At 43.1% G+C, this 12724-nt stretch overlaps 3 protein-coding genes across 5 annotated transcripts; 1 reads left to right on the plus strand and 2 right to left on the minus strand.

Moving 5' to 3' along the window:
- Positions 1 to 421: 421 nt before the first annotated feature.
- LOC135625365 (14-3-3-like protein) lies at positions 422 to 3691 on the minus strand. The gene is made up of 6 exons (XM_065130082.1): positions 3534 to 3691; positions 2860 to 3299; positions 2694 to 2772; positions 1967 to 2089; positions 704 to 820; positions 422 to 636 (listed from the first exon to the last, which is right to left on the minus strand). Exons 2-6 carry the CDS (start codon positions 3264 to 3266, stop codon positions 580 to 582), a joined length of 783 nt encoding a protein of 260 aa, XP_064986154.1. The 5' UTR covers positions 3267 to 3299; positions 3534 to 3691; the 3' UTR covers positions 422 to 579.
- Positions 3692 to 4267: 576 nt separating this feature from the next.
- LOC103969328 (ubiquitin-like protein-NEDD8-like protein RUB3) lies at positions 4268 to 7055 on the minus strand. 3 transcript variants are annotated; one of them, XM_065131138.1, is made up of 6 exons: positions 6948 to 7055; positions 6564 to 6852; positions 6217 to 6298; positions 5865 to 5927; positions 5678 to 5789; positions 4268 to 5368 (listed from the first exon to the last, which is right to left on the minus strand). In XM_065131138.1, exon 6 carries the CDS (start codon positions 5125 to 5127, stop codon positions 4366 to 4368), a length of 762 nt encoding a protein of 253 aa, XP_064987210.1. In that variant the 5' UTR covers positions 5128 to 5368; positions 5678 to 5789; positions 5865 to 5927; positions 6217 to 6298; positions 6564 to 6852; positions 6948 to 7055; the 3' UTR covers positions 4268 to 4365. The 3 variants fall into 3 exon arrangements, with proteins under 3 accessions (XP_064987210.1, XP_018675017.2, XP_064987211.1); XM_018819472.2 differs by lacking the exon at positions 6217 to 6298; XM_065131139.1 differs by lacking the exon at positions 6217 to 6298 and having other exon boundaries at positions 5865 to 5943.
- A 3885-nt stretch (positions 7056 to 10940) lies between these two features.
- Positions 10941 to 12652, plus strand: LOC135625364 (zinc finger protein CONSTANS-LIKE 16-like). Its single transcript, XM_065130081.1, has 2 exons — positions 10941 to 12038; positions 12118 to 12652. Exons 1-2 carry the CDS (start codon positions 11016 to 11018, stop codon positions 12352 to 12354), a joined length of 1260 nt encoding a protein of 419 aa, XP_064986153.1. The 5' UTR covers positions 10941 to 11015; the 3' UTR covers positions 12355 to 12652.
- The last annotated feature ends 72 nt before the right edge of the window (positions 12653 to 12724 follow it).

A 12724-nucleotide genomic window follows, 5' to 3' on the forward strand; every position in this document is an offset into this window, starting at 1 on the left:
TAGCAGACAGCATATCATATAAAAGAAACAAACAAACAAACAGTCAGGAAGGAATGTTAATTTTGCTTTCTCCATCTTAAAATGTATGGCAAAAGATCCCAAATGTAGGAGGAGAGCCTACACTAACCAGTTTCAAGTAATCTCATCAGTAGAACAGTGGCCCTTCACACGAATTGCATTACACCTTTACTTGTGATCGAATTGCAAAAATAATACTGTGTACTTAAACCAATACACTGTAAAATATCCAATAACAAGAATAGCTCGAAACGAAACATAAAAAAGACGAGCTGAGAAAGGCGGGTGACATACCCTTGGTGACACAAGTTGCTCCAATAAAGACAGCCTAGTCATATGGATCTCCTATCCTTGGAACTTCTATCACACAACACAAAGATAGCGTAGTCATACATATTACTAATGAAGACAAACAAGAATCCAATCTTCGGAAAATAATGGTTTGCCCAGTACGGTTGTCCACAGAGCAAGAAGAGAGGAAAGTTCAAAAAGCAGAAGATTCTCACAACACCTATTTAAAGGTAGATTCTACATTAATGATCATAAGTAACTAAATCAAGATCACTGGTCATCTCCTGATTCCTTCTTTGGGACTTCCTTGACCTCATCAACATCCTCCTGTCCAGATTAATAACTAGTTAGAAAAAAACACATAGTTCCGCACCGATAAATGAAATAAACTGACCGTCATATCAGACGTCCACAATGTCAAGTTGTCTCGGAGAAGCTGCATAATCAACGTACTGTCCTTGTACGATTCCTCACCTAAAGTATCAAGTTCAGAGATAGCCTCATCGAAAGCCTGCAATTGACACCCGAGTATTAGCTTCAAACAAGATGAACCAGTGAAATAAAAAAATTACTTGTTTCTCGAAATTAACACTCCTTGAGCTCAAATCAGCAAAATTCATGGCAACAAGTCCAATCACTGACGGAATTGTAAGTTTAAGGAAACTTGAAGATTTTAGTAACTCTAAGAAATAAACATCATGTCAAAAATGACCGACAGAAAAGATTAGATATAGCACATGAAATCTATCCGTAGTAATCAAACAAGAACTTTCTGTTACTGCAAGAACAAGTAAATATTCTATATGTAATCACATCGAATATGTGTCATGTCTTAAATTTAGATGTGTTCCAAACATAATATATACAAGATAAATGAAGCTTTTGGTTCACTACAATAGTATAGAGATTCACTGCAAACATTACCAATTGGTCAGAGGGCTTTCTTTTGGGTAGAATAAGCTTCCAAATGCAATCTCAAACAATTTTTAGATCCATTACTACCTTGTCTGTTATTGCCCCACAATAAAGTTGAAGACATTAAGTGCATTTTTCAGCCTTTTCTATAACCAACTCTTACAGCAAAACACCTTTTTTTAGTTGACTTGCTAAAATTGGAAGCAAGATTTTTGCCAAATACAAGTCCCCCGAATAACTTTAAAAGGGCCAATGAAACTTCTGACAGCATGTGACTCATTAGAGAATTTTAGACGAATTGTGAATTTTAACTCATCCTGCCTACTGGTCTACGGAAACCAGTCCTTAGCATTCACCTACATGGAACCAAACTTCACAGACACATAAATGCAATCAGATAATCCACAAAGTATATTACTCTTGCAATAATTACAAAAGAAATTAATACTAAAAAATCGATTATTACACGATTACTAACACTGTTAAGAAATTCTGCAACTAATATTCATGTGTATACAAAGTCAATGCACTAAAAGGGCAATCTGAATTCAGTAGTTGTAGTTTCATATCTCATATTTCTACTACATTTTAGATTGGACTTATTTGAGAACCAGTTTAGTTTTACGGAGGCCTCTATAAAACTTCCACAAGGGGACATTTAGATGTCAATTAACATCACATTAACTCAGATAAAGTAATGAAACATGCATGTAAATCAAGCGAAGGGAAGTCAGAGACAAACCTGCTTTGCAAGGCTGCAAGCACGGTCTGGTGAGTTAAGAATCTCATAATAGAACACAGAGAAGTTAAGTGCCAGACCAAGCCGTATCGGATGAGTTGGGGCCAGTTCAGCTAAAGCAATATCCTGTGAAAGATTTCTTGAATGTCATAATTTGAACCTAAATTTACAAGGATGACTTAGAAGAAAATAATAAAGAGAATTTTAACGTGGAAAATATGCGGCAAACAAACAGCGATGTAATGAGTTATCAGTATTACACTCGCATCCATTTATATCTAAAGCAAAAGAATGGCCTAGTACACATGTCTCCTGCCAATGCAAAATGTGAGAGTTTGATCACAATCTTAGGCCTGCAATCAGACAGGCCATTTACATAACTTGAACTCAGGTCACCAGGTTGTAACATTACATTATGCCAAAGCTCACCCTGACATTCATGCATGTATGGTATCTATGAAATGAAAATGATTTTGTTAAAACCAAGGTAGTTACTGAAAAGAAGCATCTCAATGCAGGTGATGGGAAATTAAAATTAAAAAAAAAACATAAAACACCAAAATGAAGACTGAAAATAAATGCTTCCTCTGCAGAACAGATTCGACTGTAGTTTATCCATTAAAAAGTCTTAGCCTAGACCTGTTTTCTTAGCATTCCACTAGATTACTTCAAAAGAAAGAGAATGGAAATTGAAGAATCAGCAAAAGATTAACACATTACGAGCACACACCTGCGAAGATTTGTAAGCCAACAGAGTGCTCTCAGCTGCTTCTTTCCTCTCAGCTCCAGTCTTGAACTCTGCAAGGTACCTGAGCACAGCCCCAGAACAAAAATCATAATTAACAATAAATTTAAACTTTGCGGCAGAAACTTATTCTTGGCATGCTTCGTCTAACCTGTGGTAGTCACCCTTCATCTTAAGGTAGAACACCTTGGACTCCGCCGCGCTCGCAGAGGGCACCAGGTGGGAATCAAGCAGCTTCAAGATCCCATCGCAGATCTTGCTGAGTTCAGCCTCGACCTTCCCACGATACTCCTTGATCAGCACGACATGCTCCTCGTTGCCGCGGCTCTCCTCCTTCTGCTCGATGGAGGAGATGATGCGCCACGACGCGCGGCGAGCTCCGATCACGTTCTTGTAGGCCACCGAGAGGAGGTTGCGCTCCTCCACCGTAAGCTCCTCCACATTAGCCGTCTTCACCACCTTTTCCATGAACTCCACCATCTCCTCGTACCGCTCCGCCTGCTCCGCTAGCTTGGCCAAGTACACATTCTCCTCGCGCGTCGATTCCACCGGAGACATTTTGCTAGATCTCTATCGAAGAATATACTCTCTCTGACGAAATCACAAACACCAGATCGACATAAAGATGATGCTTAATTTAATCCATCAAAAGGACCGTATCCTAAAATTTCTTCCCGAGAAACGAAACTTCCCAACTTAGCATTGAAGAAGAAATTTAGCCCCAGAAAACACAAATGCTATGGTAAAACGATTCCCAAAAGACAAAATTGTCCGGATCCATCGACGAGGGATCAAAAGAAACGAGAGCAAGCGGAGGAACGGTACCCTTTCCCGGAAACGAGACGCTTAGGGCTCCTCTTTGCTTCCCGTGTCTTCCTCTGCGAGGACGAGTTGCGCCGCTGGATCGGGTCCGTTTGTTTCCGTCACGTTTTTCCGGTTTCGAAGGGGACTTTATGGGGGCAGAGTCGAGGCGACCAGAGAATAAAGAGCAATACTTCTTCTACTCGCTTGCGCTACTCGTTCCGTCACCTGTCTCACTATTGGCTAAACATACCAATAACTTGGTCTAATCGTAGATGGGTTGGGTAAACGAGGAGGAACTCAATAGGTCGAGCGCCCATTTGGGGTCCTTTCCCGGAGGACGGCCGAACACGTGGTTGGAGCGGAATGGCGATAACCATGTGGCCCACCGGCCGCCCATTTGCGCAGCCCGATGCGCTTCGGCCAAATTGACCGACCACGCGAAGAGATAACGTTGCGATGACATCACGAAGCTCTTTATGACGACAACCATTGGGTCCGTCACCGTGTTCCGCGACTTGGGCGAGCCACCGGGATCAAGATCTTACGCGTTGTGGATTAGTCCGTTCCAGATCAAATCCAAACTAGACATCATTATCCGGTACGATCGGATCCAATGTTCAGTAAACGAATCCTACTTTATCGTACGTAATAGGGGTTGGGTGCGGTTAGATCAAATTTGGGCCCATTCAATTGTAAATCTTTGTATCTATAGCAAGAGTTAGATTACAGATAGATTGTGATTGTATCATAAAAAGCTAAATATTGTTGCTGATTTTATTAGCAAAATTTACATATTGATATCATATTGTCATAATATATTTTGGGCATATGGATGATGAAACAAACGCATCCATCAAGGTGAATCCTTCACGCTTGCATGAAAAATCTCAATCGTATCACCTGGTCTCACATCATGCCATCTGAATGATTTATCTTCCTCCATGGCATTCTGCTTGTAGATGAAGAAATAGCCTTCGGGTGGCAAATCGAAGTTAAGAACGCCATGCAGTCTCTGCACCTCCTTCCGCAGCTCGCTCACGTTGTCCGACGCGTTCACCTCCACTGGTATCGTCTTCGCGCCGTGCTTCGGCAGCAGCATCAGCCTCAGCCTCTTGGTGCCCAGCGACGGCCGCATCACCAGATTCATCCTCGAGTGGTCGGCGACGACGTAGTCGGCCAGCCTGCGGTGGTCCTGCAACTCGACGCCGCCGTGGAACAGCACGAACCGGTTCGGGGGGACGCCGCTGAGGTCGCGGACACGCTCCTTGAGGCGAGCCACGGTGTCGGCCGCGTCGGCCTCGAGCGTCAGCTGCCGCCGCGACGTCGGGGTGCTCACGGCCACGGTGATGCGGGCGCGGCCATCGCCGTTCTCCGGAAGCTTGCCGTCGGCGGCGTCTGCTGCAAGCGCGAGATGGATGCGGGAGTTCTGGAGGATGTTGTAGTGCTCGGTGTCGCGGTCGTCGGCGAGCTCTTGGCCTTGGAACACGAACTTTTGGGTGGGAACGGGGTAGCCTTGATACTTCTGCACCTTCTCTTTGATCTCCAGGACCGTGTCGAAGAAGCCAATCTCGATGGTGAAGTACCTGCCGGTGGATGTCTCGAAGACGACGTCCATGTTTCTTTGGCTTCTTTACGTGGGTCAAAGATGGTGCCTTCGTCCTCCTCTTGTAGACTCGCTCCTCCCCTGTGTACTCCATAGCATCCCGAGTAATCCGGTCTCTTGCCTGATCGAATCCTCTCTTTCCTATCTATCAACATTACCAATAAAAGAAAGAGAAAAATAAAATAAAATAAAATTCAAACTATTTCTTCCTCATCTTTTGTCTCCTCGAGGCTCTCATCAATTCATTCGGGATCTGCGGAGAATTGATGTGCAAAACATTAGTCATAGAGAAATTATTTATACGCTTCACACTTCAAAAACAAAGGAAATAAAACCCCCAAAGTATTTTCACGATGAACAAAATTCATATAGTCGATCTCAATTATGTAGAGTATCAAATATGATAGGTACCATGTTCATCACTACTGGGATAAGATTCCAATGAGTAAATTCATGGACAATATATTTGTAATAACCCAGTGTTTCTAGATTAAATGGGTTTTTTTGCATTTTTTTTCATGGGCTGGTATGATTCTACCTGCTTGGATGACTCCACATTTACCTCAACATACACATCTTTGTGCCAGCAAGCTTTGGATCTGCCATCCCTAGATTGTCCAATGTTCTGATACATTCATTTCTAGTATTATAAGCATCAGCTTCATCCACGTCTCCTGCAAGTTAAATACAAGATCTAAGACAACACAAGTATTAGTTTCTGGAACTTCATCCATCTGTGTCAATTATACCTCAGATTCTTCTCCTGATGCCAGTATAATTGCATCTCTTGTATGCTCCCTCAGCCTTAATCCCTGCATGGTGAAAAACCTGATCCCAAGTCTCTCTTTAGAAGGAAAAGAAATATAACTTGAATGAATAAGCTCCAAGAACAAAGTGGATTTGCCACCACATATGAATCTTGAAAAGGTGCTGGAACATGCTCAGCTTCAAGCTCATTGAAATAGTGAGGTTTTGCCATAATGGTAGAAACTGAAACTATTGAATTCCACATTTTATCCCAAATCTATTGACTCCGCATTCAAAGTTCAGAGATAATACACAAACAAATTATCTGGACACATCGAACACAGGAGCAACTACCATGATCATGATCATTCAATGGCAAATGCTTGAGAGTCTTAGCAAAGGACCGAAGTAAGGATCAATGTGCACAGTATCACCCCTACAAGCAGAAAAGATCAATGTTCTTAGTTCTACCAGCTAAGAGGTTAATTCAATGACTCCAGAATCAATCACTCAGGTCATACAACAACAACATATGAGACCTAACGTTAAATGGATGGCTGCCACTTAGCTTTTTAACACAAAAAAGCAGCTTGTACAGATCACAGTAGTTTCATAGTGTTGATTTACTTGAATGCATTTGTGGAATTATAGTGACATGAATTCCTTCGGTAGTTCATCTCATGCATCACATGAACACTCACCTTACTGGCTTGTGCAAAACATGAAAGGAAACCACGACCTGCAACCCAACCCTTCTCATCGGCTTGCTTCCATAACCAAAATGATCAGCATCAAGATCCCCGACTCCGTGGCGGCCGCCCACGTTCGACAAGGGGCGGAATCGAAGGGGACGGTGAGCCTGGGCTTCGGTTTTCGGAGTCAAGTGGGCGGCCAGCAGAGAGGCGTGCAGTGAGAGGAGTCGATGTACTCGGGGATCGCCAACTCGCTCCTCTGCCTACCACCGGGCGCCGAGATCGCGGCCAGTATCATCTGAATGAAGGCAAAAAAACAGAGCAACGATCTGAGCGAAGACAATTACTAGGGTTAGGGTTGAGCGAGAGGGGGATTTATGGATTAATTGCTACCTCAGCGTACGAAGCGAGGCATCGAGTCGGTGGATCTCCTACTGCGGCCATCAGAGTGATTCTGTTAGGTCACTCTCGGAGCGAGAGAGCGCGAAGTTGGGGATGATTCGTCTTTGATTGATATATATATATATATATACTCAATTACGTGGCGTCCTACAGGACACACGTGGTGGTGACCCGAATAGTATCAACGAAGGCCCATTAGTGAGTTGGGCTGAATTCATGGGACTCTATTAGTGGTTTATTAATTGGGATACATAATTTCTTTCTGTTTTTTGTAAATGTTTAAATGGTATAGATGAAATTTTTAAAATACGAATTTCTTATTCTGTATTAATGGTTTATTAAATGTGATTATCATCATAAATCATAACACCCTAATTTAGTGTTATGATAAAAGTATTAGGATTAATAAGTATTTTAGAATTTCTAATTAGATTTTTAACTATTTGAGTTTAAAAATCTAATTAAATTTAATTTTTTTTTTATCAAATTAGAATTATAATTTAGATTAGAGACTTAAGATAGGACATGTCCTTAATTATTAAGATTTGAATACAAATAAGAAGAATCCATACATACTTAGAATTATTCCTATAAACATATTTGAGAGGATATACAAAAAAAAAAAATATGAGTGTAGAAAACTCAAAAAATTTATAGTTAAATTGAATTATAGGTTAGATTAGTATCCTATTACAAAGTAGGATTTAAATGTTTTGTATCAGTTTCTTTCACTAAGGAAAGCCATCAACTTACTTTAAATCCACAATGGAGTCGACACAACTAGGAACCATTTGATCATCATTTTACTGTTCTCATCAATCACTACCAAAGAAGAACAAATCTCTCATCCATGGAGGAACCACAGTGGCCTTTGGCTCTTGGAGGCACCACAGGGCTGTTGTATCTCCACTGAGACAACAGGTGGAGAGGTGGTGTACACACACCATCAGGAAATGGAGAATCTGGTGATGTCAAAGGAAATCCAATTTCCAGATGACACCAAGCTCCATGTCCTTCTCATTCAACTTGAAGATCTTGAATAAGAACAACATCATATACATGTCTATCCATTCTTCCACCACCACCAGATGGACTGACTGTGACTTCTCAGCTCCATCACAGGATTGGTGCTGAGCTTGTTGCAAGTGATCAGATTGCAGTCAATGTCAGATTTCATTCAGCAGCAAGCTCTCTAAATCTCTAACCAACATTCTAGATGACTTTGAATCCCTGCCTTACTTAGTACAAGTGGTATGATATGATCATTATTATACTACTAAAACCTTAATACAAGTAGTTGACATTGGATCACACCTTCATAGGACAGACCTCTAAAACAAACCCTAAAAGAAAAACAGATTAGATTGGATCAGTTTTTTAATGTTGAGTTGATGATCAAAGCTAACTATAAGACAGTTCATAGTAACTCACGTCGTTTTTTTCTGATTTGAAACCCTAAAAGAAAGCATCCAAGTAGGGAGCTAATCATGCGCTATCGCAGGAAAGCAACTTCGTCGACCACAACGACATGACTAATCGAACTCCAGCTTTCCATTGTTACCTCCCTTCTCTGAGCTTTAAGCCTGCTCACATTTCCCAACCTGTTGGCTGCGTCCAATGGGGTTGCCCGGAGAAGCCCCCCCCAAGGCGACGTGGGCGATCACAGGCCTCGCTCTTCTTGTGGCCATCTCTGCGAGTGACCCGAGGCACATGAGAAGGGTCACGAGGGACGAAGCTTACGTCCGTGCTCGTCCTTCTCATCGACTCTGAACTGCTGCTGCTGGCTTCTTCTGCTGCAGGATGTTTGAGAGCTGGCAAGGTTGCAGGACGCCATGAACGGATCAGTCGCTGGCCACCACCGCGTCACATCATTGCATGAGTTTGAAGAAGATAAAATGCTTGCATGAGTGGGTAGCTCTCGTTCTCTCTCTCTCTCTCTCTGTGTGTGTGCAGGCAACTTGAAATTTGTCTGGCAATGCATCACATCACATCATGAGTAGGAAATAATTTTTTGGTAGTATCAGAAAAGAAAAGATTGTGAGATGAGTGCTCTAATCCAATTGAATATTAGAAAATATGATTTCCATCATGCATTTTGATTCACTCACATATCAATCATTTTGTGACAGCATAAGGTTTTAGATTGCATTGATGTACAGTGAGATGATAAAACCCAATTCCGAAATCAAATTAAAGAACATGAAAGAATTTTCTTATTATGCTATTAAATAAAGAATTATAACAATTTATGCCATTCAAGGCTTCACTATCTTATGATGGACGGATACACGATGTGACGAAATAATTGACCTATTAATTTTATTATTATTTATATAAATTAAATAAAAATAAATTAATAAATCATATATTTTTCTTGTTGATTGCCTTTTGAAGCATATGGTTACAAAATTCAAAACAAATTAATGGTTCAAACCAAAATAATCGAGAACTAAACCCTCGACCAATTCGATCAATCATAGAAAAAAATTAATTTTCTTTTGTTTTTGAATGGTATATAATTTTTTTTATCATAAGAATGAAAGAAAATTTTATTCTTATAATTGCTACTCTTTTATTCCCACAACGCATATCGCTATCATCCGTTTTCACTATATTACAAAAATTATACGAGGGTGAATTAAAAAATTCATAACTTTATCAATTTCTTATATAACAATCTAACTTTTATAAATTCATACTTAGGAATTTTTTTTTTCAAAACGATCATTCTATTCCGATCAGCCATCACCCTTTGCCCGACTGACTGTTTGCCTTCATATGCAGGTTGGCCCTATCGATCTTGCCTATATCTCCATGTACGTGATGTCTCTAGGGTCTAATAAGGATGGTAGAGAAAATTTCAAAGTTAAAGATTCTTTCTAGCAATTCACTCGATTATATATATAATATTATTCTTATATTATAATAATTTTTTTTTTTTAAAGAAATGATATACTAGACTCATTCATCAGAGTTTGAAACGTTATCCGATATGTTCACTAGTGGTGTACTAGACTTATTTATCAAAGATTGAGAATTTAAAATCTCATCCAATATATTTTTCTGTAGGCAACAACTAACTTATCATTTGCAATATATATATATATATATATATATATATATATATATATATATATATATATATATATATATATTACTATCAGACTAATTGACCTCACATATTCGACTAGTAATCCATTAATATAATACATGAGAAGATTGATGTCTCATGGATTATGATAACTATGTTTTGAATAAGAACATCTAAGTCAACATTCGGATAGACTTATGACCTTAATAAAGAGAAAAACAAATATAAAAAAAAGTTTTAGGTGAGACTTTCAACAATCAGATAAGGTTCAACCACGTTGGTTAATCTTCCGACTGTTGTAAGGAGCAAACAGACATCACCTCTCTCTTTCAACCTGATGGATTATGTCTCTTTGGCTTTCAATCGAAGGAAAAGATGAGGAGGAAGAAGATGATGATAATGATGATGATGATGATGGATGCCTTGTACATAATACTCCTGAGGACCCCATCCAACCGTTCGATCAAGGAGGCGAGCGGTCTAGATGTAACTAAAGCAAAGAACGCAGGCTCTCCCTCGTATCAGCCATCAGTCCGTGCAGCTGCGCCCGCCTTCTACCAGGGGAGAGGAAGTGGTGGGAAGAAGCCCGTCGACGACAAGGCGGGGCCGCGACGGGGACGCCGACGCTTTGTCCGGTTCTTCCCCTCGGCGGGCCACCAGGTGAAATCCGGTGAATGGACCGCTCGCCCAATGGCGTTCGGGGAAGCGGATGCCCTTCTCGACCTCCACCAATGCCGTTCGAGATAAGCCCCTTTGCGGGCCCCGCAAGCCTCTTCCCGGCCTCTCATAGATCGACACGATGCCAAAAGCGCATTCCACGGGCCCCCACGCGCCCGCTTCCCGTCCCACGAACATATACCACTAATGCCGGTGCTGCACCTGCTTGGGTTGTCTTCCCTCGCTTGCCTCACTCTCTCCCTCGCTCTCTATCTGGTTGGGTAAGGAGAGCGCTGGCTTCTTCTCCGGCGATGGGATGCACCGAGAAGCAGCGCCCGGCCAGCGCGGTGGGCGCCAAGACGGCGCGACCCTGCGATGGTTGCCTCCGCCGACGCGCCCGGTGGTTCTGCGAGGCCGACGATGCCTTCCTTTGCCAGGTTTGCGACGTGTCCGTCCACTCCGCCAACCCTCTTGCCCGCCGCCATCGCCGCGTCCGCCTCAAGACTGCCTCCTTCTCCGGCTTTTTATCTACGACGGAGGATGGGTTGGGCGATCATGCGACACCCGCGTGGCTTCATGGCTGCAAGCGCAAGCCCAGAACCCCTCGTGGCAAGCCGGGGGTTGCCGGAGCACCCACGGCGGCCAAAGTGGAGCCCCTCGTGCCCGACCTCGAGGCGTTATCGGCGGAGGAGAACCAATTCAACGAGGAGGATCAGCTCCTCCACTGCGTGCCCATCCTTGACCCTGTTCTCGCCGAGCTATTATCCCAGCCTCACCAAGACCACGCCAACGGTTCGGACACAGAGGCGAAGCCGGCCGTGCAGCTCTTGGAGCAGGCTCACGTCTCCGCCGTCCCCACCGCTGACGGTCTTGGGGGTTTTCATGCCTCGGACTTGGAGCTCGAGCAGTTTGCGTCGGACATGGAGGTCTTGCTTGGATCGGGGCTCGACAACGACTCCTTCTGCATCGACGGGCTGGGTTGGATGAACGGCACGGTGGAGGACGACAGCGACGGACAGGTGAAGGTGGAGGTGGACTTGGACGTCGCCGGGACGAGCAGCAATTTCAGAATGGAGATGGACCTTCCCAAGGGGGCACTGGACCTCGGTTTCGACTCACAGATGATGGCAGTCGAAGTGGACGAGCATAAGCCATTGCAGCAGGCGGAGACGGCTTCAAACAACTACAGGGCGGAGGCAGCCGCGAAGAGGAAGATGATACTGAGGCTGGACTACGAGGCTGTCATCGCCGCTTGCTCTTCTAATGTGTTGTCGCTGTGGATAGATGGGGTGAGACCGGATTTCGATCCCAACGATTCATGGCCAGACGTACCAGTAAGAGACCGCACCCTTCATGTAATACTAACCTCTTTATTTAGATGGCGATCGATCTTGAGATCTGTGTCACGTACAGGCGATGGCAGGAGGAGCAGCAGCGATGAAGGAGATGCATTATCAACAGGAGGTGGCTCACGCGGCGGACGAAGGAAGGGAGGCGAGGGTGTCGAGGTACCGGGAGAAGCGGAGGAGGAGGCTCTTCTCGAAGAAGATACGGTACGAGGTGCGGAAGCTGAACGCGGAGAAGCGGCCGAGGATGAAGGGCCGGTTTGTGAAGCGGCCGGCGTTCCCAGCCGCCGTAGCCTGTCGATGAAACAGGAGCTGTCGAGCCGTTAGACTTGTAGAATACCTTAGAATCGTTAGTCGTCTCTCCTTTCTTATGCTGAGAAAGGGCAGATCTACTACCACATGCAACCTTAGAGCATGGCTACGTAGTTATCTGGAATTGCCTGCAAGAAGAGTACTAGTTTTTGTGCTGTCAGTGCAAGCAGGAATTAGCGTAGAATTATCAACGGGAGTTGATATGTTGTATAGATATGAAGAAATTTGGGACTCTCTACTACAGTACTAGTACCTGAAATTTGCTGAAGCAACGGTGAAGATTGAGTTTATTTGGAGTAAAGGTGTGACAGGAAAATTTATCTTTATCATTTTAACTTTGAGGTACATTTTATGACTATGAA

The sequence above is a fragment of the Musa acuminata genome, chromosome BXJ2-10 (assembly GCF_036884655.1).
Source record: "Musa acuminata AAA Group cultivar baxijiao chromosome BXJ2-10, Cavendish_Baxijiao_AAA, whole genome shotgun sequence".
NCBI classification, from domain to species: domain Eukaryota; kingdom Viridiplantae; phylum Streptophyta; class Magnoliopsida; order Zingiberales; family Musaceae; genus Musa; species Musa acuminata.

Bases quoted from the DNA above. Each gene is read 5' to 3' on its own strand.
- LOC135625365 (XM_065130082.1), bottom strand. From the start codon at position 3,266: ATGTCTCCGGTGGAATCGACGCGCGAGGAGAATGTGTACTTGGCCAAG. The intron at 2,773-2,859 runs GTTAGACGAAGC...GGCTGTGCTCAG, and splicing joins ATGAAGGGTGACTACCACAG to GTACCTTGCAGAGTTCAAGA. The intron at 2,090-2,693 runs GTGTGTGCTCGT...AATCTTTCACAG, and splicing joins TGGCTTACAAATCTTCGCAG to GATATTGCTTTAGCTGAACT.
- LOC103969328 (XM_018819472.2), bottom strand. From the start codon at position 5,127: ATGGACGTCGTCTTCGAGACATCCACCGGCAGGTACTTCACCATCGAG.
- LOC135625364 (XM_065130081.1), top strand. From the start codon at position 11,016: ATGGGATGCACCGAGAAGCAGCGCCCGGCCAGCGCGGTGGGCGCCAAG. The intron at 12,039-12,117 runs GTAAGAGACCGC...TGTCACGTACAG, and splicing joins ATTCATGGCCAGACGTACCA to GCGATGGCAGGAGGAGCAGC.